Source organism: Cyrtonyx montezumae, unplaced genomic scaffold (genome assembly GCF_038088225.1).
Source record: "Cyrtonyx montezumae isolate F1298 unplaced genomic scaffold, pur_monq_1.0 scaffold_0, whole genome shotgun sequence".
Lineage (NCBI taxonomy): Eukaryota > Metazoa > Chordata > Aves > Galliformes > Odontophoridae > Cyrtonyx > Cyrtonyx montezumae.
Window position 1 is genome coordinate 52,972,530 of NW_027071824.1, and position 23,630 is coordinate 52,996,159.

Genomic DNA, 23,630 nt, shown 5'->3' on the forward strand with positions numbered 1-23,630 from the left:
GCCCGCACCCCAGCACCGCGCCGAGAGCCTGGGCGCCACCATCTTGCCGCAACACCGAGCGACGCCATTGGCAGAGCCGCCAAGACGGCGGCCGCCCATTGGCTGCGGCACTGCCGGGGCGCTGCGGAGCGGAGCGGCACCCGGCGGGCGCGGGGACGGGGACGGGGACGGGGACGGGGACGGGGACGGGGACGGGGACGGGGACGCGGCAGGGCCTGCTCCCGGCCATGCTGGCTGGGAGAGCGCTGCGCTGGGCAGCGCGGCGGGGCGGGCAGCGGCCGCCGGTACGCGGCCTCCGCGGCTCTCCCCGGGCGCGGACCGCCATGCCCTCGTGGGTCATCGACCGGTACGGCCGCAACGACGTGCTGCGCTTCAGCCAGGACATGGTGTTCCCCGCCATACAGTATCCCAACGAGGTCATTGTTAAGGTGCACGCCGCCGGCCTGAACCCCATAGACCTTAGCATGAGAAGTAAGTGGCGGGGCCCGAGCGGCCCTAACAGCGCTTCTGAGAAGCGGTCCGCGGGGCTGAAGCCGCGGCTGTGCCCGGCGTTTCCTGAGGGAAGCTCACGGGTCGGTAGCATTTAGGAGCAGTTCTTTCTCAGAAGGAGCGGTGGGGCACTGGCACAGCTGCACAGAGAGGTGGTGGAGTCTCCTTCTCTGGAGACGTTCCAGACCCGCCTGGACGCCTACCTGTGCAACCTGGGCTAGGGAGCTGCTGTGGCAGGGGGCTGGACTCCGTGATCACAAGAGGTCCCTTCCAACCCCTACAGTTATGTGTTTCTGTGATTTCAGTTATAACAGAAGTGCAGAATGTGCTGAAAATGAGGCATTGTATGTGGATAATTCTAAGTGTAATTTTCCAATTAATTAATTAGATCCCAGCAAGATATGTCATGGCTAATTTCATGTTTTCTAGGTGGCTATGGTGCAACCGCATTAAATATGAAGCGGGATCCCTTGAAAATCAAGACCATGGACACTGAATTTCCACTAACACTTGGTCGAGATGTCTCGGGTGTTATCATGGAGTGTGGACTAAGTGTGTCTTATTTCAAACCTGGAGATGAGGTGATACCATTCATCTGTTTTTTTTTTTTTTTTTTTTCTAAAAGCACCTAGTTAAAATACACCACCAGCTGTTCAATTTCCTTTCCCTACTAAGAAAATTCTTACATTGTTGTGCTCTGAATATGGACCGTCTTGCAGTATGTTTCTGGAATGCTGTCTTCCCTACGTTTTTTCTCAGAGATACATCACCTTTCCCTAACTTGTGTCTGTAAGCTAGTTTCTCTATTTCTCTTTAGATTTTTAATTTTTGGCCTAACATTTGTAAATGCACTGAGGATGCTGCTTTGATTCTGACTGAAGGTGGATTTCTAACAAGACTGAGTTTTTTGTTTTTCTTTTTGAGAAAGCATATATTATACACAGTATATTACAGTTATTTACATAACTCAGCAACGACTACACTTTGTTTAGTTGTTCTTGGCATTATCTTTAGAGTAAGCTAAACAAATAAACAAGTGGAGACATTGAAATTGAAGGATTTCTTTACTGAATGTAGCTTTTCCATGCAGGTATGATTTTGTGCACAAAAATTTGTAGTTGTTTTCTGTTTCTTTCTAGGTCTGGGCAGCAATTCCTCCATGGAAACAAGGCACTCTCTCAGAGTTTGTGGTAGCTAGTGCAAATGAGGTAAACCTGCAAAAAAATGTGGATAGCAGATGAAAAACTAAAAGTGTAAATAATGGTGTTCTCTTCCTTTTCTTTCCATTGGTGCCTAAAGAGCTGTCCATTTCATAATATTTGACTTGATCTAGACTCCTGCTAGACATGAATTGTCAAGGTAGATGAAAATGTGGAATAGATGATTGGCAATTCAGTGAAGCTGATTTAGTATTTCAGTATCACATAGGCTCCGCTGTGTGATTTAGATAAGACTGATTTTATTTCAGGTATCTTTTAAGCCAAAGTGTCTCAGTCACGTAGAAGCTGCCTCCTTACCATATGTAGGTCTCACTGCGTGGTCTGCAATTAACAAAGTTGGAGGACTGAACCAAAGTAATTGCGGTGGGAAGAGGTAAGTAACTAGTGCTGGTGCTAAAATACAGCATTTCATTTTTATACTAATCAGCAGCTGTAAGACATGTCTAACAGTGCTCAAGGCTGCCTTGCCATTGCATTCATAGAGCCTGCAGATGCCAGGTGCAGTCTGCACAGCTGCTAAGGAAGAGCCTGCTACAGAGGGAGATTCAGATGTGGAGCCTAACTGAAGTTTTACGGCCACTTCCTGTCACCGCCTCTCTTCCTTTTAGTAACTATGTAATTGCAGTCTACTCTGTATGTACTGTGTATGGCTAGATAATGTAAGGGTGATATCCTCAGAAATTTACTGGGACTGCCTTTCTGCTTGCAAGGCCAGCTGCCCAAATGTTATATTCTCTCTGTTAAACATCTCGGCAACCCATTCATCTCAGTAACAGAGATGTGTTTCACCGAGGCTCAGTCCTGCGTGCAAGAACAATTTGGGGCACGCTGCTTTGCCTGCTTTTGAGAAAGAAGTGACTGGGTCTCATTTGGCCAGTAGGACAGAACTGTAATAAGCTCAGGAAGGTAGAAGATGAGGGGAAAACAGGCCAGACTTAGCAGCCAAAAAGAAAAAAAAAATGGCTTAGCTTGTTACTCTGACAATGGCAGGTGAAGGTCAGGAGAAGAAAAATGCTTTAACGTTTGGGAGCGGGTTCCATTTTTCTCCTCATAATGGAAATTTGAAGTTATTTCAGCCTTCAGATGTTTGTGTAGATAGGTAGCAAAATGTTCAGAATTGAAAGAATGGGAAAAGTGAAAACACTTGAACTGAAAAATAATCTCTAAAGCTACGATGCTGTCTCAAACGGTTAAGTAATAAAAGGATAATTGGGCAATAGGAATGTGGTTACCTGACCTCCTCATGTCTGACCTCCTCATGTGTTACTGTTGTAACACAACAGTTAGCAAAGGATACCAGATTTACTGAAATCCTTCACCCACCTCTTTAGAAAGTAATTGAGAGATTGGTTTTTCATACATCAAGGTAAATTTCATCGCAAAAATACCAGTTAATTATTTGTTCTAAAGATAATGTTCTGGGAAAACAAGTTGCAACATCTGGAATAATTTCAGAGGCATCTTTGAAACTGGCTTCCAGCTAGTGATAACATACGGAATGTGCCATCTTCCTTTTTATTTCTTAAGTATTTAGTTAATTGTTTGTTATCTTAGGTCATGTGTAGATAGAATTAGAAATGTGTTGATGGGCTAACCCTATTTAAAGTACCTTACCAATCTTCAGGGAAGTGTTTAGATTGTTAGAAGTGAAATGCAAACTGCAGTTATACCACGTCTTCACGTACAACATTTACTTCTGGGTTGCTAATGGGTTTGTAATTGTTCTGACAGTGAAAAATAGAAATTCAAGGCAGTAATCTTACGAGGCAAGAATTTACCTCGTGTTACTTCACTTCTTGTAATGACTGATCATGTTAATAAGAAGTTGCCTACACGAGTAACTTTATGTTGGTCTTTTTATCTCCTGTAGGTGTGTGTAAATAGCTATGTAGAAGTGTGGCCATTTGAAAAGACCTTGAAAGCTTGCACACTGATAGAGAATGAAGGTTTTTATATAAATACAGAGGAAGCATTTTGTATGTTAGAGTGTACTGGGAAGAGATACATTAGGATTGTGCTACTATGGGTTGTTAAACTTATGCTCCTGGTTTGCATTTTGGAAATGAAAATTGTAATGATCCAGTAACCCAAGAAATGTTTTTTCAAAGGGTGTGTGTTATTTCATCATTTTATCTGATGAGAATCTCAAAGTGAGTATAGGGTGCAGTAATTCTTGATAGGGTAAACGCTTCTTGATACCAGAAGAAACATTAGGGACATTTTGTTGGCATAATCAAATATAATTTGATTTTATATTCTAACAGCTCTTACGCTGTCTAACACTTTCCCATATCCTTAAGTAATGCTGAGCAGTGTGCCCTGTCTCCAGCACTGTACAAAACACTGAGCTGTGGCACACATACCTCCTGATAGTACAGGTACTTCTGAACTGAAAACATGCATGCAGGTCTGTGGCAGCCACAACTGCACGCTCACAGCCCAGGGCAAGTGCTGTGCAGTGTGGATGAGGGCAGTGTCCTGCTTTGTGGGTGTGAGCCACTTGTCACTTGGCCTGGAGGTACATTATTCAGTTATTCAGAGGTGCCCTTAGAGATAGTTTTACAGGATGTTTTCTGTTTTTTGGGGGTTTTTCTTGGAGGGAGATAATGGTAGCTGTCTTTTGTAGTGATAAAGATGGGCTTAACCCAAGATCTTGAGCGTAGTGTCCCTGAAACATCTCAAGGACAATCAGATCTGAATGAAAGTGTTGCTTCAGACATCTGTTGTTAGAAGCATGGCTCTGAGCATAAGTACACTTTGGCAGGTCTCAAAGCAGCAGGCATTGTGGTTTCAAATTCTTCACCTGAACTCTGCAGTTTAGATCAGTGAAATGGGGAACAAAATCTGATGAGTTTCAAAAGAGTATCCATTTTAGAATGGAGACTGTGACCGAAGCCAGGTCTCTGAGGTTACTTCCAAGAATTTTTGTCAACTGATACTCTAGATTGTCTGGTGCAGTTTTGCATTGTAAAAGCAGTTTCCCTCAGCATCCAGCATGGTGAGATGTAAAACAGGAACATCATCAGCTTTTGAAAATACTGAATTTTTTCTGGTGAACTGAAGCTCTGAGAAACATGATTCTTCACAGCCCTATGCCAAGACTTCATCTTGGATGTACCTTTTGTTCTAGAATTAGCAAATGAGTCCAAAGTTGGAACACTGTAGGATCACCTGCAAGGCTTTCTTTTCAATGTTTAGCTAATTAATAAAAGCACTTTGGTGTAAATTTTGAGCAGCAATTAGGCTGCTGGAGCATTTAGGTTTTCACACTTAGGAAATTGTGTTCATTTGTATGAAATTTAGGATGATGTGTTGAGTTAAAATGAACTCTCATTTGATAATAACTTGGTGATATGCACCTCTGTTTTCTTACTCATTTGCTACTATCAAGAACCAGGCATTTTACAGAGTGTTGCTGAGATGCACTGAACTAGCACAATTCTACTGCCCTTTTCTTCAGATAATTTAATTGAACCTGTGTGTTGTGAGGTTATGTCACTGTTGTTTGCCTTCCTTTTAGATAAATATTCAGCAATACTGGAAAATTATGTTCGATGTATTCTGAAGTCCCCAGTCTCTCTAAGGAGCACGATACCAAAATACTTCAGTTAGATAGATTTTGCTAACAGAAATTGGTGCTAATTCTTTTCATTAGGAAATGTGAGAACAGAGTCTGGGAGGCAGAAAGGTTCTTTCCAACTGTGTTCCAAACTAAGCAATTAAATTTGGGGAAGTGTGGACAGAAACAGAATTATCTTTATTTTGGTGATAAATAATGACAGCTCCACTGCCTGGAATTAGTGGAAAGCACATATGAAGAAGACTGTATGGCTGTGCTGAGGTAATGCTCTTAGCACAGGAAACAGGATGAGAGCTGTGTTAATTGAGTTAACAGTCAAATAATACTGAATAACAAGTAAATCTTCTGCTTATAGTCATTTGTTGTTGGAGATGTATAAGAATAAATAGTTGCTATGCTGTTGGTGTGAAGAGCTGTTCAATAAATGCTTATTTTTCTCTTACAGAGTGTTAATATTAGGAGCTTCAGGAGGAGTTGGCACATTTGCTGTACAGGTAATATAACAGTGTCCCCAGGATGTGTCTTCAAACTGTTCAGTACTGGGAAGGATGTGAAAGGGAAGTTGAGGGGACATGAAATAGGAAGTCACCCATTGAGCTGTCAAAGCTCCAGAAATTTGGGGGTTGCTCCTTTCTGTTTGTTACACTGTATTATTTTAAAGTAGGAAGAAGGGGGCTTCAAAATAATGATATTGAGTGTAGTTACTAACAGAACACGTTTCATAGTTTAGGTGCAGGAGACATAGAATCGTGGTGGTTTGTGTAAGAATGGACCTTTAAGGTCATGTAGCTCCAACCCACTGCTATAGGCAGGGACACCTCCCTCCAGAGCAGGTTGCTCAAAGCCCCATCCAGCCTGGCCTTGAGTGCTGCCAGGGAGAGGGCATTCACAATCTCTTAATTAGCAAGCCTTGAAATATGTCGTTTGTTTTCGTTTTCTTTCAGTCAGCTCTGCTCCATAAACATGGAAAGGACTTGGCATATGAGTAGAGAAATGATGGAGTATGTAGATGATTGCAGTTGTGACTGTCTGTACTATGGTAACATTTATAGCTGTTGTAGGTGGACATTGATGCAGGAGGCATGAGGCTTTCATGAGCAGTCTAGGGAAAGCATAGCGGCTTACATTAACATTCCCTCGTTGTCTTTGCCTTGTTGCCTTCTTGCATTCCTTCCTTACAGTTACTCTAAACTTTGGAGTGTTGTCAGTCTTGTATTGACCAGTCTTAAACAGAACAGTCTTTTTATTGTAGAACATCCTCTTTTCAGGCTCTCATTTAATTCGGGGATTTTGATTCTAATTAATAGAATCATAGAATGGGTTGAAAAGGACCTCAGAGATCATCTGGTTTCACCCACCCAGCCGTGGGCAGGGTCACAAATGTTTTTCTTATTGGTGTCATCTTATGTGGAAATAGCTTTCTCCTGAGAATATGAAAAAAATGTGACTTGAGTGATTGCATCACTGTGTTCTGTGTTACTGGGCCATAAACGTAATGGTTTTAGGAAGCTCTCAGGAGTGTTTCAGTGGTACCCTATTTGCCTGATCAGTGATAAAGCAGGTAGGTAAGTTAGGTCAGTGGGAAAGGCTGCCTGACCACTGACTGGTTGTGATTTCTACCTATTAATCCTGTATTAATTAACCCACAGTCAATGGGGAAAGAAAAAAAAGATTAGTGTTTATCTTCTGAATAAGGCATACAGAAGAGATGAATAACTAGCAAAAATCCTTTACTTTGCTTTGAATTCTGAAGCAGAAGAGTTAACCTGACATATTCCTTGGGATAAATTAGAGATTACATTTTCTCATTATTAATGCTTTGTTTACAGTGGGATAGAGGTACAGAATACTTAACAAGCAAGTAGGAAGTTAAAATTAAATGCCTACAGTGGTTGATCTGCTGACAGTTTTAGAGATTGTTTGCTTTATAAATGCGTGGCCTGAATTATCACATTCAGAAGGCAATCTTGAGTATTTTATTTTTTTATCCTGCGAGCTAGTATTTGCAAATTGTATAAAAAGTCTTTCCTTGCCCACCCCAACTCTGTCCTCTCCCATTTGCCTTAAATATCAGCAAGTTCTAACCATTGTTTGACGTGTGATACATTGCCTTGTATAGTACAATAATTTTTTTTTTCTTTTTAAGTATTTCTCACTACATTTTAAACCTTTTTTTAAACCTTTGCCTTTTTTTTCTCCTGCTTTTAGCTTGTGAAGGCCTGGGGTGCTCATGTGACAGCAGTTTGTTCCCATGATGCCAGCACACTGATGAAAAAGCTTGGAGCAGATGATGTGATTGATTACAAATCTGGAAATTTGGAACAGCAGCTTAAAACCTTACCCTCGTACGTGTTTGTGTTGCTTAATACTGAGATGAAGGAGTTGGCCATCAGTTCTGCCTTTTGGTTCTGGGCTGCAGTTAGTCTGGACTCCCTCTTTTCTGTTTGTTTTTTTACCCACTTCTAAAGCCTTACTTTGAAAAGCAAATTCATCCCAGTCCTTTTTTTGAACGCAATTTGCCAAGTGAGTATTGTAAGCACAGATTTCATTGTAAGGTCAAGCCACTTAATTGGGTTTGTGGAGACAAGCTCACACTTTCAACGTGCCTAAGAAAGGAGGCATGTACCTTTTTATTGGGGTGTGATTGCTAGCAGGTCTGAGGTCAGTTGTTAGTGTGTTGGTGCTGTCTGTTTTGGCAGAATATACAAAAACTAGCAGTTTGCAAGCAGTGCTGAATTTGCTATTAAATCCTAAACATCCGTTGTAGGAAACAGCCATTTTTAGGAGCTGTGAGCCTTATTAGAGTACAGTTTTGTGATGTGGCTGAGCCCATCAGTCATGTACACAGAGAGGAAGGATCCTGTAGCCCCCCCTCTTTTCAGCAGTCTCCATAATGAGCTATTCTTTTCTGCACCATTAGTTTTCAGTGCATTAATTCCTGTTTTGTTGACAACTGTTAGGTTCGCTCAACTATAACATGAAATCACACCCTTGGAAGACAGGAAAACTCTTTCCAGAGATAAGAAATTTTCCAGTTATTTACATAAAGCATTTTTCCTTTCATTTATGGATTCATTAGATGAAGTATATACATTTATATCATCTATTATCTATTTATATAATCTGTAGTGCATTTGTTCCTATCTTGAGATTGCTGGAAATTTACAGCAGAGAATGAGCTGTGTTTCTAAAAGAATAGGTGCAGGAGCTCCCAGTTGCCACGTTCAGCCTTTTCAGGTTCCTATGCTGGGATAATAAGAATGAATGAATGCTAAAACTGTGGCTTGTTGCCAGTGGTTCCATATAGCCATAATGTGAAGAAACGGTTTTAGACCCTTTGCATTGTGGAGCCCTAATTCAAACAGGGAGATGCAGGGAGAAGAGCTGTTAGTAACAATAAAATGTCATTAATTTGTTTATATAACTTTGGCCATTGGAACTGGCTTCCATGTGAATGCAGTGTGTGCAGGTGATGTTCCTATTCAGGGCAGGAGTTCAGATCAGAGACACACGTAGCATTCTGTTGAATGCCAGGAGGAGACCTCAACAATGTTTCAGTAATTTCAGTTGGAGGGATGAAGAGAGAAAATTCTAGAGAGCTTCAAGCAAATAGAGAATGTAATTGTCCATCTACGGGTCTGCTTTTTGGAGTTAGGGGCCGTTTAATTATTGAAACAGCCTCTGTCTGCTCTACAGTGAATGGACAGTAGCCTGTAATTTTAACTCCCTTTCTACAGTAAAACTGGGATTTAGTTGAAGTGTTGGGGTTTGCTTGCTACTACCTTGCAGGCAGATTATTTTAATGTGTTGCTACATTGAAATAGAAATGTGAACCACGACCAATTTCATATATTAATTCATTTATGATTCTTTTCCCAGTATTGTGACTTTGAGCCTGTTCTTTACGTGTCTCCAGATTTGATTTCATCCTTGATAATGTCGGTGGATCCACCGAGAAGTGGGCACTAGATCTCCTGAAGAAATGGTCAGGAGCAACATATGTCACCTTAGTGACGCCTTTCTTGATCAATGTGGACAAACTCGGAGTGGCTGATGGCATGTTGCAAACAGGAGTCACGATAGGCTCCAAAACCATAAAGGTATTTGGTAAGATCCTCTGTTCTTCAGTGTTGTGCTGTATCCTCATGGTTTCCTTTGTGGCTTAGGCACTACTTATGTGGTTCACCTGGGAACATCTATCTTATTTTCCACATATATCATTAAGTATACCTCAGTTGCATTTTGATTCTGTCTTCTTTCTTGCACCAGAAAAAAAAGAAAACAACAACAAAAAACAGCATCGTCCCCATATATACGTATATATAGTATGTACGCATGGTAGTCTAGGGTGCTTTGTAGTCTTGATTCCTTCTTGTGTCTTCCCTTTTCCATGTGGCCTCCTAGTGAGTCCTGCTGACAGTTAGTCCTTTGAAATCCCTGCCTTGTTGAAGTTAGGATAATTTTACTACTTGCTTCAGGCTGGTCAGGGTTTCTCTCAAAACATTGTTCTGCTACTGGTTCTCTTCATCCTCTACCAGCACCATGGAGTAGTAAAAGTAGTTGAGAGTGGCTAGAAAGTCTTTCATCTCTTCCACGTTCCTGTGCATGGATGATGATACTGATTTTTCTAGTTTAAAGCATTCTCCCTGTGGTCAGTTCAGTGAGGCCTTTTTGAATTTGCTCTTCTCTCAACACATGTATTTGCTATCCAAATTGTTGCTTTTCAAGTTGTTTCCACAGTATTACTGTGATGAGGCTGAGAGATTCTAGGTCCAGTACCAGTGTTTTCAAAGGAAATCTCAAAAACAAAAGCCTGGAAAGAAGTCACATAATATGGTTTCTCAGTTTGCATGTTTTCATGATGGAGAGCATTGTATGGCACGCATTAAAAGTCAGCTGGTTTTGGCAGATGAAGGCCTGTGCCTGTAACAACTCAAAGAAAGTGCTCTCGTGCCTGTGTGATCTCCTGAAATGCTTTCTGTGTGAGCTGCCATCTGTCATCAGATGGTGATGGCTTTGGCAGATATGACGGTGGAAAATTTAATCACTGACACTGAGGTGGAAAGTTCTAAATGTCATATAGGTAGATTTATTTCACTCTCTTTGTGAATGTGTACAAACACACAGCCCCATTTCTCTCGTACATAAAAAATAATGCTATTTCTAGCTGCAGAGACAAGGTGGTTGTTTTTCTCAGCTAGCTGACTTTTGCAACTGGACACAATTCTCACTGATCCCATTGTGGTAATACAGCATCCCTGTCTGTACATTTAATCCATGTGCTTAGGTACTTTTTTTTTTTTTTTTTTAGACACTGGCAAATAATGTCCATATTTTTTTTCCATTACATTGTTTCTCTGATGCTTCTGTTCTTACTTTCAGTCCCCATTTCAGTTTCCTCTCATTATTTTTTAAATATATTTGTGATCTTTCTTGCAGCACCTCTTTAAAGGAGTCCATTATCGGTGGGCCTTCTTTATGCCAAGTGGCCCAAGTCTGGATGAAATAGCAGAACTAGTTGACTCAGGAAAGGTATGTCAGCAACGGTTATTTAGGTTTTTGTGCTGAAAGAGCTGCTACTTTGACACAAAAATGGTGTAATTGGCAATTAAGTAATATAGTGTTACGAGTCGTGGCGGGGAAGAGTAGTTAACAACTGATTTGATCTGACTTCTAACTTCTGCCTTTGACATCAAGTTTAGGTATTTATAACGCTTAAGGCTGTTCTGCTTTCCCCCTCTTCATCCTACCCCTTTTAAAAAACACAAATGTAATAAGTTGTGAGGAAAGAATGCCTAGTGATTTGGTTCTTTGCCAGCAGGAATCATTTAGTGTAAACTGCTGTTGAAAGTGATAAGCTTTTAGAGGCCTTGTTTGGTTCATTTGGTCAGCGTGAACATGGCCCTGGCACAGATGTTCAGGAGTCCTGCATGTCATGTGCATAGAACGAGGATATTCGGCTCATTGCAGGCCGTGCATGATCTGCATTGGCAGACTGATGTCTGGTTATTTCAGTGCTTCAGAGTATAATGTTAGTGATGATTCAGCACAGTGACCTGAAATCTTGTGGGTGTTCATAAGCTTTTGGGGAGTCTCAGAGCACTGGATCTTTTCAGGCTCATGAACTTGTTACAAAATGTGTGTGAGGTTGAGAGGTTGGCCACTTGTTTGTGTATTGCATATATGGTGCTGTAGATCCTGGTGCATTCTCTTCTGGGGAATTTCACACTGATAGAATTTTCAGAGCACAGAATACGGGTTGAATTGCTGTTCATCTTTTTGCATGGTGCCTAAGCAGAGGAGTATGCCCTGGCAGCTCATTGTTCTGGTAAGTGAGCTGCCAGACCATCTTGCACTCGAACTCTGTGCATACTTAGAACAATCTAGTGCTCTCAAGGACAGTTTGAGCTTGGATTACCTTTAGTCTTTATGTAATGTAAAAATTCGTATCATAGTATCTGTTTGCTTCTATTTGCTTTTCCAGCACTGCTGCTGAGAATAAGGATCTTCCTAAATTTGGCCACTCCTGTGTTGTGAGTGGGTGCTGCTGATACAGCCCATGGAGAATCTGTTTCCTAAAAGGTTATCTACTCATTAACAAAGGCCATAGAAGCAAACAAGCTGTGGTGAATGGCGATCCTGCTTGGTTTTACACCACTCCATGTTGCACTGTGTGCAGTGCTTTATGCCTTATTTTACAGTCTAGAAAAAAAAAACCTGGAAGATGTGCTTCTCATCCTCTGAGTTCATCCAATCACATAACTGTATTACAACTGAGTAAGAAACAGAAATGTCCTTGTCTTTGTTCTTACTATTTGTCCTGACCCTTAGCTCGTCACAGCTTGTTTTGTGTTCTGCTCCTACCTTGTATGGAAAACAGAAACACAGAATATGCTTATGAAAGCCTTTAGGAAGATGTCTGTTTATGCAATAGAGATGGGGCTTATTAAGTATTCATCTGTCTAATAATCTGGACAGGTGAGTTGTAATGCCTTTTAAAATGTACGTCACGTGTACATGAATGTCCCAGTGTACTTCTTGTTGTAAGATGATCATGAGGATAAAGATGCTTATTTGTTGTTTTGTTTTTTTTTTCCTTCTTAATTCTGTACCGACAAGACCAGGTCATAATGACACACTGTATATCTGCACAGTCGTCATCCTACTGGTACTGTGCTCTTCTCTGTGAAATACTGTCAACACTCTTGTATGTCCCAGGTGTGATCTGTATATACAGCTGTTAGTAAGACTGAGTTTTGTTGTCAAGACACGAGAGTAGATCATCCATTCAGAAGGGTAGGTATTTGGAAAAAGGGGAAGAGAGAGAGATGTTATGGTAAATTATTGTATACTCCTTCCAATAAATGTTTGTGTTTTAGTTGGAGTATAGTAAATGAGAATTTTTAGGGAGAAAAAGGACTACTGAAGTGTAGGGAGAAGGCTAGAGAAAGGTAGTGAAGTGAGTTTGTGTGGTTGAACTTAGTTTTGATTGAGTACAGATTTGAGTATTGCAGATTGTGGATTTTTTGAAATTTCATTGAATTTTCTGTTGCAAACAAGTTGGGACTGTGCAACGTATGAATTGGAGCGCTAGTGAAAAAGGGGCATTTTTTTAGGATAGCATAAGTCTTGAAGGTGGATTTACATGAACAAAATTCAAAAGAGCTGATGGGTTAAAGAGATGATGTTTTATAGTAAGTGAAGCTTTGAAGAGCACACAAATCAGATCTATTTGTCAGATTATTTTTCTGTAGTTCTTTTGCACCAACACAGATCTCTAGTTCTGTTGTGTTCCATCATCTTTGTGAAAGCAAGAGGAGTCCCTTTCCTTTAGTGGATGAACAGGGACAAAGCAGGATATACTGTTGAAAGATACTTGGTTTTTATACAGATGACCTTTGCAACAAGAAATGGATTTGCAAAATAGCAGCTACAAGGATGAGTTCTTTGAGCAGCCCTTTTTAACAGGGAGAATAAGGAAAGAATTTGATACACTGGTCAAAAAAGGAGAATAATGTTCTCTTTGTAATTCACTTGCACATCAGCTCAGTTCTGGGGATCATAAAATCATTTTCAGCTTATGAGCTGTTTTCTGTGCTTTGCAGCAGAACATTTTGCCAAGAGACTGTTGTGAGACTGATGAGCTGGGAAGCTGCTGCAGCAGCGGTGGGCATGGAGAAAACTGAGCATTTCCTTGTCAAATTTTAGAAATACTTGCTACTTTATAAACTGCTGGGATGTCCCTGTTGTGGGTTCAGCTTGGCCAGTTAATTACAAGGCAGCGAGGGTTGGCTTAACGTAGCCTCCACCAAATCAATAGACAAAGTGCGTGTCAGAAGCAAGGGATCTCTTGCATGGCAGAGCATTCATTTTGAATTACAAGGTTCTCAGTTAAAGACAACTGAAATCAATAAAGTCTTTGGTTCAGAACATAGATTTTTCTGGCATACTGGGTGCTGAAATATCATTGCTGGTCTCTGCTGGCAGCGTTGCCATGGAACAGCTTGTTAGGAATTAGTTTGATGTATTGCTGTTTATGTTATGGGTTTTACATTGATAGTTTTATTTATTTTTGCTTAACTTTTTAGTTTATCAACCTCATGTAGTTTTTCTATGAATTTCTGCAGTTATAATTGAGCACTTACTTTGCCTTTATAAAGCCTGGTGGATGAAGGCTGGCTCAAGACTCAATAGAGTCATAAGGGGAAGTGCCAAGTATGTTGAATGCTCTTGCTGGACCATGACAGGGTGTGGGTTAATATACAACACTGCAGAAGTTAGAAAATTTCATTTTAATTAAAGTGTCTTTTAAATACACTGTAGGTTTATGTGTGCAGTGTTTCGGCGGCTCAGTACTTTTCTCAGAGCAAAGTAGCACCAGATGGGCAAAAACTGATTTCAGAATAGTAAGGCTAAAGGAAGCAGTAGAGTCTCAGATAGAGGAATGAAAAGATCATTCTTTGTATTGTTTCCTCCCTAGATAAACGTTGCAGCACAGGAAAAGCAATGGGATATCCATAACTTGTGGAACTTCTGTGCAGTGTTGTGCGAGCTTGCTGCTACAGAGATAACTTGTGTTGGATTGAGTAGTCTGCTTTAGCAGATTGAAGGATGGGATGCTCACTGTTCCTTGGCCCTGTTGTGCTGTATGTGCTCATTCTGATGACCTTCCTTCCCCGCTGTATGGTCAAGTGAATAAATAATGCCAAAAAGTATTGTAGCTGAGATATTTTACAGGTGTTATAGTTAGAAAGATTATCATAATGTAAAGAGACAATCAAAATAAAGGAAGATGTTCACCCATATCCTACATTCACAGTAGAAAACTCCAGAGGAGCAATCTCCAGAAAGAGATCCTTCCTGAATGGTGGTCGGCCCTTAAATGCAGTCTGGGTGAGGTGGAGTCAGACTCCACCTTTTGGTCACACAGGTGAATTGCCTTCACCTGTGCTCCCGTGGCTGACTCAGTGCTTGCCTCAGGTGATCAATCAGTGGTTCAGGCAGTGATTCAACAGTTCCCATACACCCGTGTGAAGCTGCAAAGCTTGTACCTTTTCCCCATTAATTCAGAATTTTTTTGTTGCAGTGCTTTTGCTTGCCAAGTTGGTTGGCTAGAGCCCAGAAATATTAATCAAGGAGGGGATGCCAAAGGCTAATGGGTCCTTCCGCCACTTTAAGAAGGAACCTCTTTAATTATGGCCAACAAAAATATAGTGATTTTTATTAAAATGCATCTGCATCCCTTCTTACAAGTGATAAGACTCTTTATGAAAGCTGTGTGATTATGTCATGAAATACCTGAAGAAGACAAAAGGAAATCTTGGGAAATGGAGAAATAGTATTTGAGTGTGTTAGCTCACATAAGCCATAGTAGGGTCTGGAAAACTTTCAGCAGATATCTGGTATTTAATCAAATGCTCTGCCTGAGCCCTGTATAACTGCACATTTTATAGCAAGTTACCACTGGTCTCCTGGCATAGCAGGGAACCATGTCCAGCACAAGAGGCAAGTATAGGATCAAGAAGACAGCTCTTGCCTGAGTTGAATTTGGAGAGACGGAAGATGCAGGTTGGACAAAGATATTTTTATACTATTTGTAGAATACGTAATATGCTTTCAGATGTTTCATACAACTGTAGTAAAGTCTGTTCTGTCTTGCTGACTTGGTGGTGTTGGCCTGGATCAGCACAATCACCAGCAAAACCAGCAGAACAGCCACCATGAACATGGCTGCTAGGAAATTCTTGAAGACAGTTACATTTCACTTTAATAGCTTTTCAGCACAGCTCAGTAGTAACTGAACCCAGGATCTTCTTCCTCGCTTCTGCTCATCTAAACTTGGGCTAATCTGGCACAAGCTACACCTCTGGGCCTGTTCCAGTTTTATATTGCTCCTTATTGTGTTCTGTAGAAGCTGCTGCCAAGGCCAATTAAGGAACATGAGATTTTTAAACCTCTTCTACACTCTGAAGCATAGCTTGCTTAATTGGGATTTATCTTCTAGCATTTTAATAATTGTAGTTGGTACTTAGAGTTACTGTGAGCTGCTGTTACACGTTTGATATTCTTGGCTTGAAAAACTTAATAAGGAGCATCTGGTAACACAACTGTTGTAAGAGGACCATGGGAGTAGGCATTTTTCTCTATGAGATGACAATGAAGTATTGAATAGATAACTGCGTGTTTCGTTATGGGATGGAGGCTGTACCTTGTAGTGATTTCTGTTCAGGTCTCTTATTGACATTGAAGGGATACTCACTGAAGGCCAAAGCAGAGCATCAAGCACTGCATTTGTGCCTTGGCTCATACACTGCATCTTGGCACGTGGTGGTCTTTCTCATTAAAGAAGGCAGCTGAGGATTCTGAGGTCTGTTGGAGCACGTCACACTCTCTGCGTGCACATGGAAGTGCCCTGTGCAGAGCGTGTGCACGAGCTGTGCCCAGACTCACAGCCAAGATGTAACTCTTGCGTATGAGGAAACAGCAGCTGGGGGGAAGGCACTGCAAAGCTGGACTGCCCTGTGGTGTGCACACAGCCACCCTTCAGGAGCCTGGGGAAGAGCCAATGCACTTTCATCAGCCTTGGCATGAGAAAACTTTCTTTTTGAGCTAAGGTTGCTCTGTGGATCTCTGAGGTTCAGTAGGCTGTAGTTGTCCCTCCAGTGGCAGGAAGCAGCTCCTAACTAAGAGGACCTGCTGCTCTTTCAGTTTTTGAAACACAGAGTTCATTTCAAGAGACCTGAGATTTGGTTTCTGTGGTAAGTGCTGCATCAGAGAGAGCAGAGAGGAGGAAAACACCTTTCAGCCCATCTGTTTTCAGATAAACATTTAATTGCAGGTGTGTGTAATCCTTTCTCTCTCAGACTTTAGTTTAATCCCTTTCCCTGAACAAATAGGTGTCCTCTGGCAAGGAACTGATGTGTGGCTGTAAATAGGCAGTGTTTGTATTATCCAAGTTAATCTCTTTTTTTTTTTTTTTTATCAGACATTCAACAAACAGCAGACGTTTCCCTGCTTGTTTTTCTGTTCACAGGAAGAAATTTTATCTTAGTCAGTGGATTATGGTAAAGGCTGAGTGAATCACTGTGCTGCGATGTGGTCAGCCCTTTTGGGGTTATTCAAACAATGGGGCTGAGCAGCCAGCCAGCTAAAACGTTTAATGCTCTAGATTGTCGGGATCATCAGTTCGGTATTCGTGTCTCTCTATAGCATTGCCTGAAGCCAGCGTTTAAATGGAACTAGAGGTTACATCAATGTAGCAGATGGGCTTTCGGTGCCTGGTGGTTGCAGTACTTATGGTGTTTTGAACTGTGGGCTGAAATCGGGGCTCCTCTGAATCCCTGTGTCACCACTTCTCAGATGTGATGCTTTGAACTCCACCGAAGGGAGAGCTCTGTCAGGGCTGCAAGCTGCAGTGCACAGTACAGGGCTGCAGGTAGCCCAGTGCTCACGGGATTCTTTTTGCTCAATTACTGCATGTGTCTGAAGCAAACCCCTGGCAGCCCTGTGCCTCGCAGCACCATGCTGCTGAACTGTGTCCTTCCTGCAATCCATTTCCCTCTTCCCAGCCCCTGGGCTCTGTGTGGGTCAGCAGTGCCCGTGCATTTCCATATTCCTACTTTTCTGAACTGGAGCACAGTGCTGCTGCTTCCGTTAGCAGTCACTGCTTGTACAGGCACTGCACATGTGCCTGGCTCAGCAGGGTTACTGGATTGTTTTTGAAGGCTTCTGCTATGAAAGCAAGGATTGGTCTTCTGAACAGTGACATCCATCCTGCTGACTGTCACAGCAGCTGCGACTCAGGTGCTTGCTTTCCCCACAGGCATCTCATGCAAGTAATTTTGAGGCCACACCCCCAACTGCTGATGCTCAAGATGATGTTTCCATTCTGTGTTAAACATGATTTTTACTTGGAACTTAGTTATGACCCGCATCTATTCCCTGTTTGAGTAGCAGTGTTAAACAGCATCTTTCTGTCCCTTCTGTTGCATTTTACTCCTCCCTTTGTTAGGGGTCTGGCTGCAGAGATTGCTGTGGCAGATTAAAGGCATATAATGCATTTATTGGCTCAACTGCTTTCTTCAGGAACCAGCTGCAAGTTCTTGGAAGGAATTCAGTTCTTCCTACTTTTCTGCCATCCGTACTCAGACATTATTGCTAGGCATGTATTGACATAATAAAAGGAGGGAGAGCCCTACAAGCAAAAATAAGAGACGCTGCAGTATAACAGTTTGATTATTGATATCTTAGAATAGCATTAAAAAACAAAAAAAGCAGTTACTCTAGTACAATAATTGGACTTGACAGTAATAAGGATAAAGGAGAAGAGCATGGTTATGTGAGCATAGAAAATATTCTGGATTGCAGTTGTGCTTTTGGGGAGGGTGCATAGAACCCAGCTTGGGAAAGGTGTGCTTGTGAGAAACCTTTCCTTGGTAGTGCTGTGTTCTGAGCAGCTGTCTGAGTAGGTACCCCACCTTCTGGTAAAAGAAAGGCTGCTGAGCGAAGGCAGTACTCTGACACTGGCACACTGGTTGTCTCGTTCCTTTCCTAGCAAAGCACGTGTCCTACTGAGAGAGCTGTTCCCAGTTCTAGGAGCACTAAGCAAGATACTAAGTGAGCATGCTGGTAGCTGCAGGGAAAAGGCCTGAAGATATTTTTCAGTGATGTAAGTAACAAGAACTTTTTCTAGCACTAGAAAGAGCATTTGGATCTTTGGTACTTAACATCACTGAATGAGCTGGCTGAATACTCATCTGTTGCTAATGTCCTCAGCTAAGAGGAGTAGGATCAGTTCAGCAAAGGAAGAGTGTGCAGTGGGCTGACAGGAGGGGATATGAGGTAAGAGCCCTGCCTCAGGGTCAGGGCTCTGGCAGCTCCTGCGGGCAGCAGTTGTGCATACAGGGCTCACCATTGCTGCTGGAAGGTTGACTCAGAACATGGTGAAAAGTAATTTTCAGAAGCAGTTGGGATTTCATCTCCCTCCACTAGTGTACTGCAGTAGCTGAAGAAAATGCTGGTAAGGTTTTCTGGCTTCTTAGTCGCTGACGGGCACAGTGAATTGGTAGTTTCACCTTCATTATTAAAGATTGTTCTAAAACAATCCAGAAGGCTACTCTACAAAATTAATGCCAAAATAGCAGTGGATGCAAGCCAGGCTTAATGATCTATGCCAGCAGGAATACACAGTAGCTGAGTTATCAAGTGTATCCAAATGATTCAGCAACAGAGTACTTTCTATTTGTACTTAATTTGTAGGCCTTTAGAAGATACTGAGGCACACACTGGTGCTAATGGGCACTAGATTAGTAAGCATCTTGAAACATTTAACCTCATGAAAGGTTCTTGGTTTAACAAGAAAACCATACAGATACATGGTAGTTCACAACCTTGCACCATGCTTTTTTTTAAATCGTGGGCTAGGGCTCTGAGCTGTGCTACTAAAGATATTTCAAAACTTAGGAGAAAGTAGCAGAAACTCTTCTCCTGCATGCAGAAGAATGCCTGAAAACACATTAAAAGGTGGTGACTGCATTGAGCAATTTCTGCCCTAAGCAGTATTAAAAACCCTCTTCCTGTAAACACTGAAGGTGCTAAAACCATGTCATTTTATTCCTAATGCAGTAACACTTTATTCTGCAGATTCAGCCGGTTATCGAACAAGTCTTCCCTTTTTCTGAAGTTCCAAAGGCCTTTCTGAAACTAGAAGGAGGACACGCACGTGGAAAAACAGTGATTGATGTCACTAATAAAAAATAAAGCAACTCTAATGGTTGTTGTGCCTTCAGTCACATGCTTAACTGGTAAAATACACTTGAACCTGAATTGGTATGTAGCAACTGCTGCTCCTTACAAAGCTCTTAAAGAATGAATCGTTTAAAAAGTTGTTTTGCTTGAGAAAAGCTTCTTTGGTTCCTTTCATACACTGTCTGATATGAACTGTTGATACATATAAGAAATACTAATGTCTCTTCAGCTATTTCTAAATGAAAACCATCTTACAAATGTAGCTGTGACTTCTGCAGGACGTGTCTTACTTTTGGGACCTGAGAAGCGTGGCAGCATTTTCAGTTTGGAGCTTCTGTTTTCTGGGTGGTTTTTGCTAAATACCACAATGGTGAAGACACTGTCATCTGACTGTCCATATAAAACCCATGCCATCCTTTTCTCCTTTTCTCAGTTCTGTTTGCCTTTATCTGTGTATATATATATATATATATAAAAATCTAACATTTCAGTCTGGTTCCTTCTCTGAACTTGTATGAAATGGTTGCACTGCTATCTCAAGACGGTACTTCAAGTTTGATGTACCTTGACCACATCTCTCATGGCATAACTGATCTGAGTAGAAGCACAGAACAAAATCAGTCTGTAAGTGACAATTACTCTGACTGCCTGACTTGTGATACCAGTTGAGCTGGCTGTAGTGTTCATGCAGGACAGCCAGACATGATTTTGGCAGTGATCAGGGAAACTGCCCCCTATCTCAGCCAGTGCTGTTGAAGTGTTTGAATCTGTTGGTCTGTTTTTAACACTACCATCATGTCAGAGACATGTGAATTACTTACCTGCAGCTGTGCAGGTAGATCAAAGGAAAGTGGTAACCTCCTAATTGAGAGCTACACAGTTCCTGTAGTGCAGCCATGGCCATGGCAAAACCACATCATAGTGCATTACTGGGGGCAGAAGCAGCAGCCATGTGGTAATGCAGACCCCTGTGCACTGAGCACCTGTTTGTACAGGAGAAGCACCCCTTCCTCAGAGCCTGCAGCTGTAGCAGAGGAATTAGTGCCAGAGAAAATCACAAGCTAGGAAGGTGACATTTTTTTTAAGTTAGAAGCAGAACTGTCAAATAATTTCAGTAAGTTGTTACCTAACTTAGATTTATTTGTGAAATGCTATATTATATATAGCAAGAGCACATTGGTATACCAAAGTACCAGTGCTTGGAACCAGTAACAACATATTTTCTATGAAGAACTAAAAGCAGCACATTTCAGAGCAACAAAACTTCAGTACTTCTGTACATGAAGAAAATTAGTAAGGCACTTCCTCTAGGGTGGTGACAATGCAAGCATCATTGTCCTTTGAGGCAACGCAATACTAATGAAATTGTTACTTTTGAACAGACTTACTGTGCGAGACAAAGGACTGGGTGCTCCTAGGAGCAGCATGCTGGAACACTGAGCTAAGTCAGAACAAAACACAGCAGCATAGTACAGAAGGGTTTTTTTTTTGTTCCATATTTTACTTTTCTGCCAATATTGTTCTATAAAACTAAGGTTCAGAGCAGGGTAACAGAATAAATGTCCAGGAGTCACTGCATGTGTCTCATGTGTGAAACATCCTTTACTCATCCTGCATTGCTTGCTTTGAGTGGGGAGTGCCTTTGTTTTCACTTTGCTTCCCAGCAGAAACTGGGAGCAAGCAGCAGCACCCAGAAGCCCAGGGAGTCTGGCATTCTCCGTAGCAAGCCAGAGCATAGGCCAAAAGTTGGCAGCTAAAAAGCCTGGTAACCACTGTGCTTAGATGCTTTTGCAGTCATGGTTATTGATAGTTTCTTTAAGAATTCTTTTTCTTTTATATATATATAATATAGAAAATGAATCTAGAGTTCAGGAAGACTGTACTTACTGGAGCTATTTTAAAAGATACAATCTGACTTGGCAAAGAAGTAAAATACATGTAACCCAACAATTAGGCAGCTTAGGAAATGGGCAGGCAAGTTCTTCACATTCTGATAAATCCTTTTGTCAACCCTCTCTTTTTCTAACCACCATCTACTCATATATATCCTCTCTCTACATGAGAAAATCTAGATTATTTTTCTTCTTAATTTAGGACTTACTACTTTAGCATACTAACTACATTTGAAACAACCTGTTAAACATTGCTTGGATCTGCTGTTTGCTAGTGGTCTTAAGCTTTCAGTAAACATACATTTGTTACAGTGAGACAAATATATTAAAATTTCAGTAGTGAATATTCCTCTATGCTATCAGCCAGTAGGCCTGAATTGCTATTCCGTATACACATTGCACTCCTGTCCTTTATAAAATAAGCTTTAATTATTTTAGCCCTTAGTTTAAACAAAAACAAAAACAAAAAACACAACAAACCCTTTAAAAATAATTTAAAATTATACTTCCTGACTGTTCTGGATTAAGTACTCACTGACACGATTGTAACTCTGGGGCCTCTCCCACTTCTGGTTCTTCCCTGCTAGTCTGAAGCACGCTACCATTCTCTGTCTCAGAGTTGCAGTGATTTAAAAAAAGGTTGAGAGCTACCCAAGCTTTCACAGGGATAATTAACGTCCAGTAAAGAGATATGAAATCATTCTGTTGCTTGTTGTTTGTAAAGGTGATAAGACAGAGCTCCTGATGTTGATCTTGCATCCTTCAAAGCTGGCAGTGGCAATTCTAGTGTCCAGAACAGTGCCCAATTCAGACATCGCCTTTCTCATTCGGAATTACACAACCAGTGGTTCCCAACACTGTGATAACTTTTCTTCGCTGACTGTGTTGACAACAACGTGATCACGGTCATACTGTGTGCCCCCTGTAAAGAAAAACGCAAAGGGTAGAGATTAGCTCTGAGCTAGGAGGCAGCCTGTGCTCTGGGCTTCAGGGCTACTCTAGTAAAGTGCTGATTTGATGGCTCTTCCTTCTCCTGAGGCACTGAAAATGCAAATGGATCCATTTTTATCACCACCCGCTTTTGGAACTTCGTTTGAAACAGGTGTGCCTGCTCTTCTCCACCCCCTTCAGTAATTCTGCACTTCAGCCTTTTCAGCCTGGATGGAGAAGAAAGAAAACACTGTAATACAGCCACGTCTGACTCTTTTAAGACTGCCACCTCCTAGAAGTCAAAGGTAACTGTTCAGTTTCCCTCCAATGGTTGTCACTTTGTTCTAATGAAAATGCTTACGCTGTGAAAGAGGTCTTGCTATTAGCAGACAACAGGAGCAAGACCACACAAAAAAACAAAAATTAGAACAAGCCAGGGGATGAGGTTGGGTCTCCTTTATTGTTCACCATTGTTAAAGTTGCGAAGACTGCTAAGACGGTGACTCCAGCACCTCCCTGGGCAGCCTGTGCCAACACAGCTCCCCCCATCACCAGTGAATGATTAAGAAGCAACAGAGATGCACAACATGAGTACTGGCAAAGATCTTCAGAGAAGGAAATCTGGGGAGAAGTAACAGATCCACAGGAAAAAGCTTTAACCTGCAGGTACAAAAAAATAACGTTGGCTACATCTCTCAGTTACCACTGCTGGGCAGGAAGTACTCTGTAAGCAGGATTCGGTAAAATACGAATGGAGCAATGGGAAAAGATGAGGTTTCTTTCGGTGGAACCCGGGGCTATTTGCTGTGCTAAGAGCCGAGCTCCAGGCAAGCTGCTGCACCGCGCCGAGTATCCACTGGGTGGCACTGGCATTGCGCAGCCGAACGGCCACGGTCATTCACCGAAGAATTCATTACAGCTCCATTAGCGGGCAAGACCGGATCAGCAGAACTGGCAGAAAAGAGATCATGTTCCTCTGCTTTCTCAAATAAATGTACCTGCAGAATGGGCCTGTACTTTTGTCACCTGAGTTATCCATTACGAAGTTAATCCATTTTAAGTGCAAAATATGTGATGAGCTTTTAACGTGATTCACTGAAGTCATGTGGGCGTGTGGCAGTACTCTTTTTGGTGCGACTTAGAACTGACTTCAGAAAACGTATGCGGAGCCATTGTGAATAAGGACTGTCCTTTGAACCAGAGTCTTTTCAGTAACTTTTACATTAATCATTGCCAACTTTATAGGGCAGTAAAAAAATTTAGGAATATCTA

General features: G+C 41.7%; 2 protein-coding genes across 2 annotated transcripts in view; one reads left to right on the forward strand and one right to left on the reverse strand.

Moving 5' to 3' along the window:
• The first annotated feature begins 212 nt into the window (after positions 1-212).
• Positions 213-19,738, forward strand: RTN4IP1 (reticulon 4 interacting protein 1). Its single transcript, XM_065735370.1, has 9 exons — positions 213-471; positions 919-1,070; positions 1,629-1,697; positions 1,958-2,082; positions 5,735-5,783; positions 7,498-7,634; positions 9,206-9,389; positions 10,729-10,821; positions 19,432-19,738. The coding sequence occupies exons 1-9, from the start codon at positions 228-230 to the stop codon at positions 19,546-19,548; spliced, it is 1,170 nt and encodes a 389-aa protein (XP_065591442.1). The 5' UTR covers positions 213-227; the 3' UTR covers positions 19,549-19,738.
• A 2,395-nt stretch (positions 19,739-22,133) lies between these two features.
• Positions 22,134-23,630, reverse strand: part of CRYBG1 (crystallin beta-gamma domain containing 1) — a 91,158-nt gene continuing 89,661 nt past the window's right edge. The window contains exon 23 of the mRNA XM_065735383.1: positions 22,134-22,350. Within this exon, the coding sequence (XP_065591455.1) occupies positions 22,262-22,350 (89 nt within the window). The 3' untranslated portion in view covers positions 22,134-22,261. The remainder of the gene's footprint in view (positions 22,351-23,630) is intronic.

What these genes read in the sequence shown, in the direction of transcription:
- RTN4IP1 (XM_065735370.1), top strand. Translation starts at nt 228, where the DNA reads ATGCTGGCTGGGAGAGCGCTGCGCTGGGCAGCGCGGCGGGGCGGGCAG. An exon ending in TTGGCACATTTGCTGTACAG is followed by an intron (nt 5,784 to 7,497) that starts GTAATATAACAG and finishes TCCTGCTTTTAG; the next exon opens with CTTGTGAAGGCCTGGGGTGC. An exon ending in TAGGCTCCAAAACCATAAAG is followed by an intron (nt 9,390 to 10,728) that starts GTATTTGGTAAG and finishes TCTTTCTTGCAG; the next exon opens with CACCTCTTTAAAGGAGTCCA.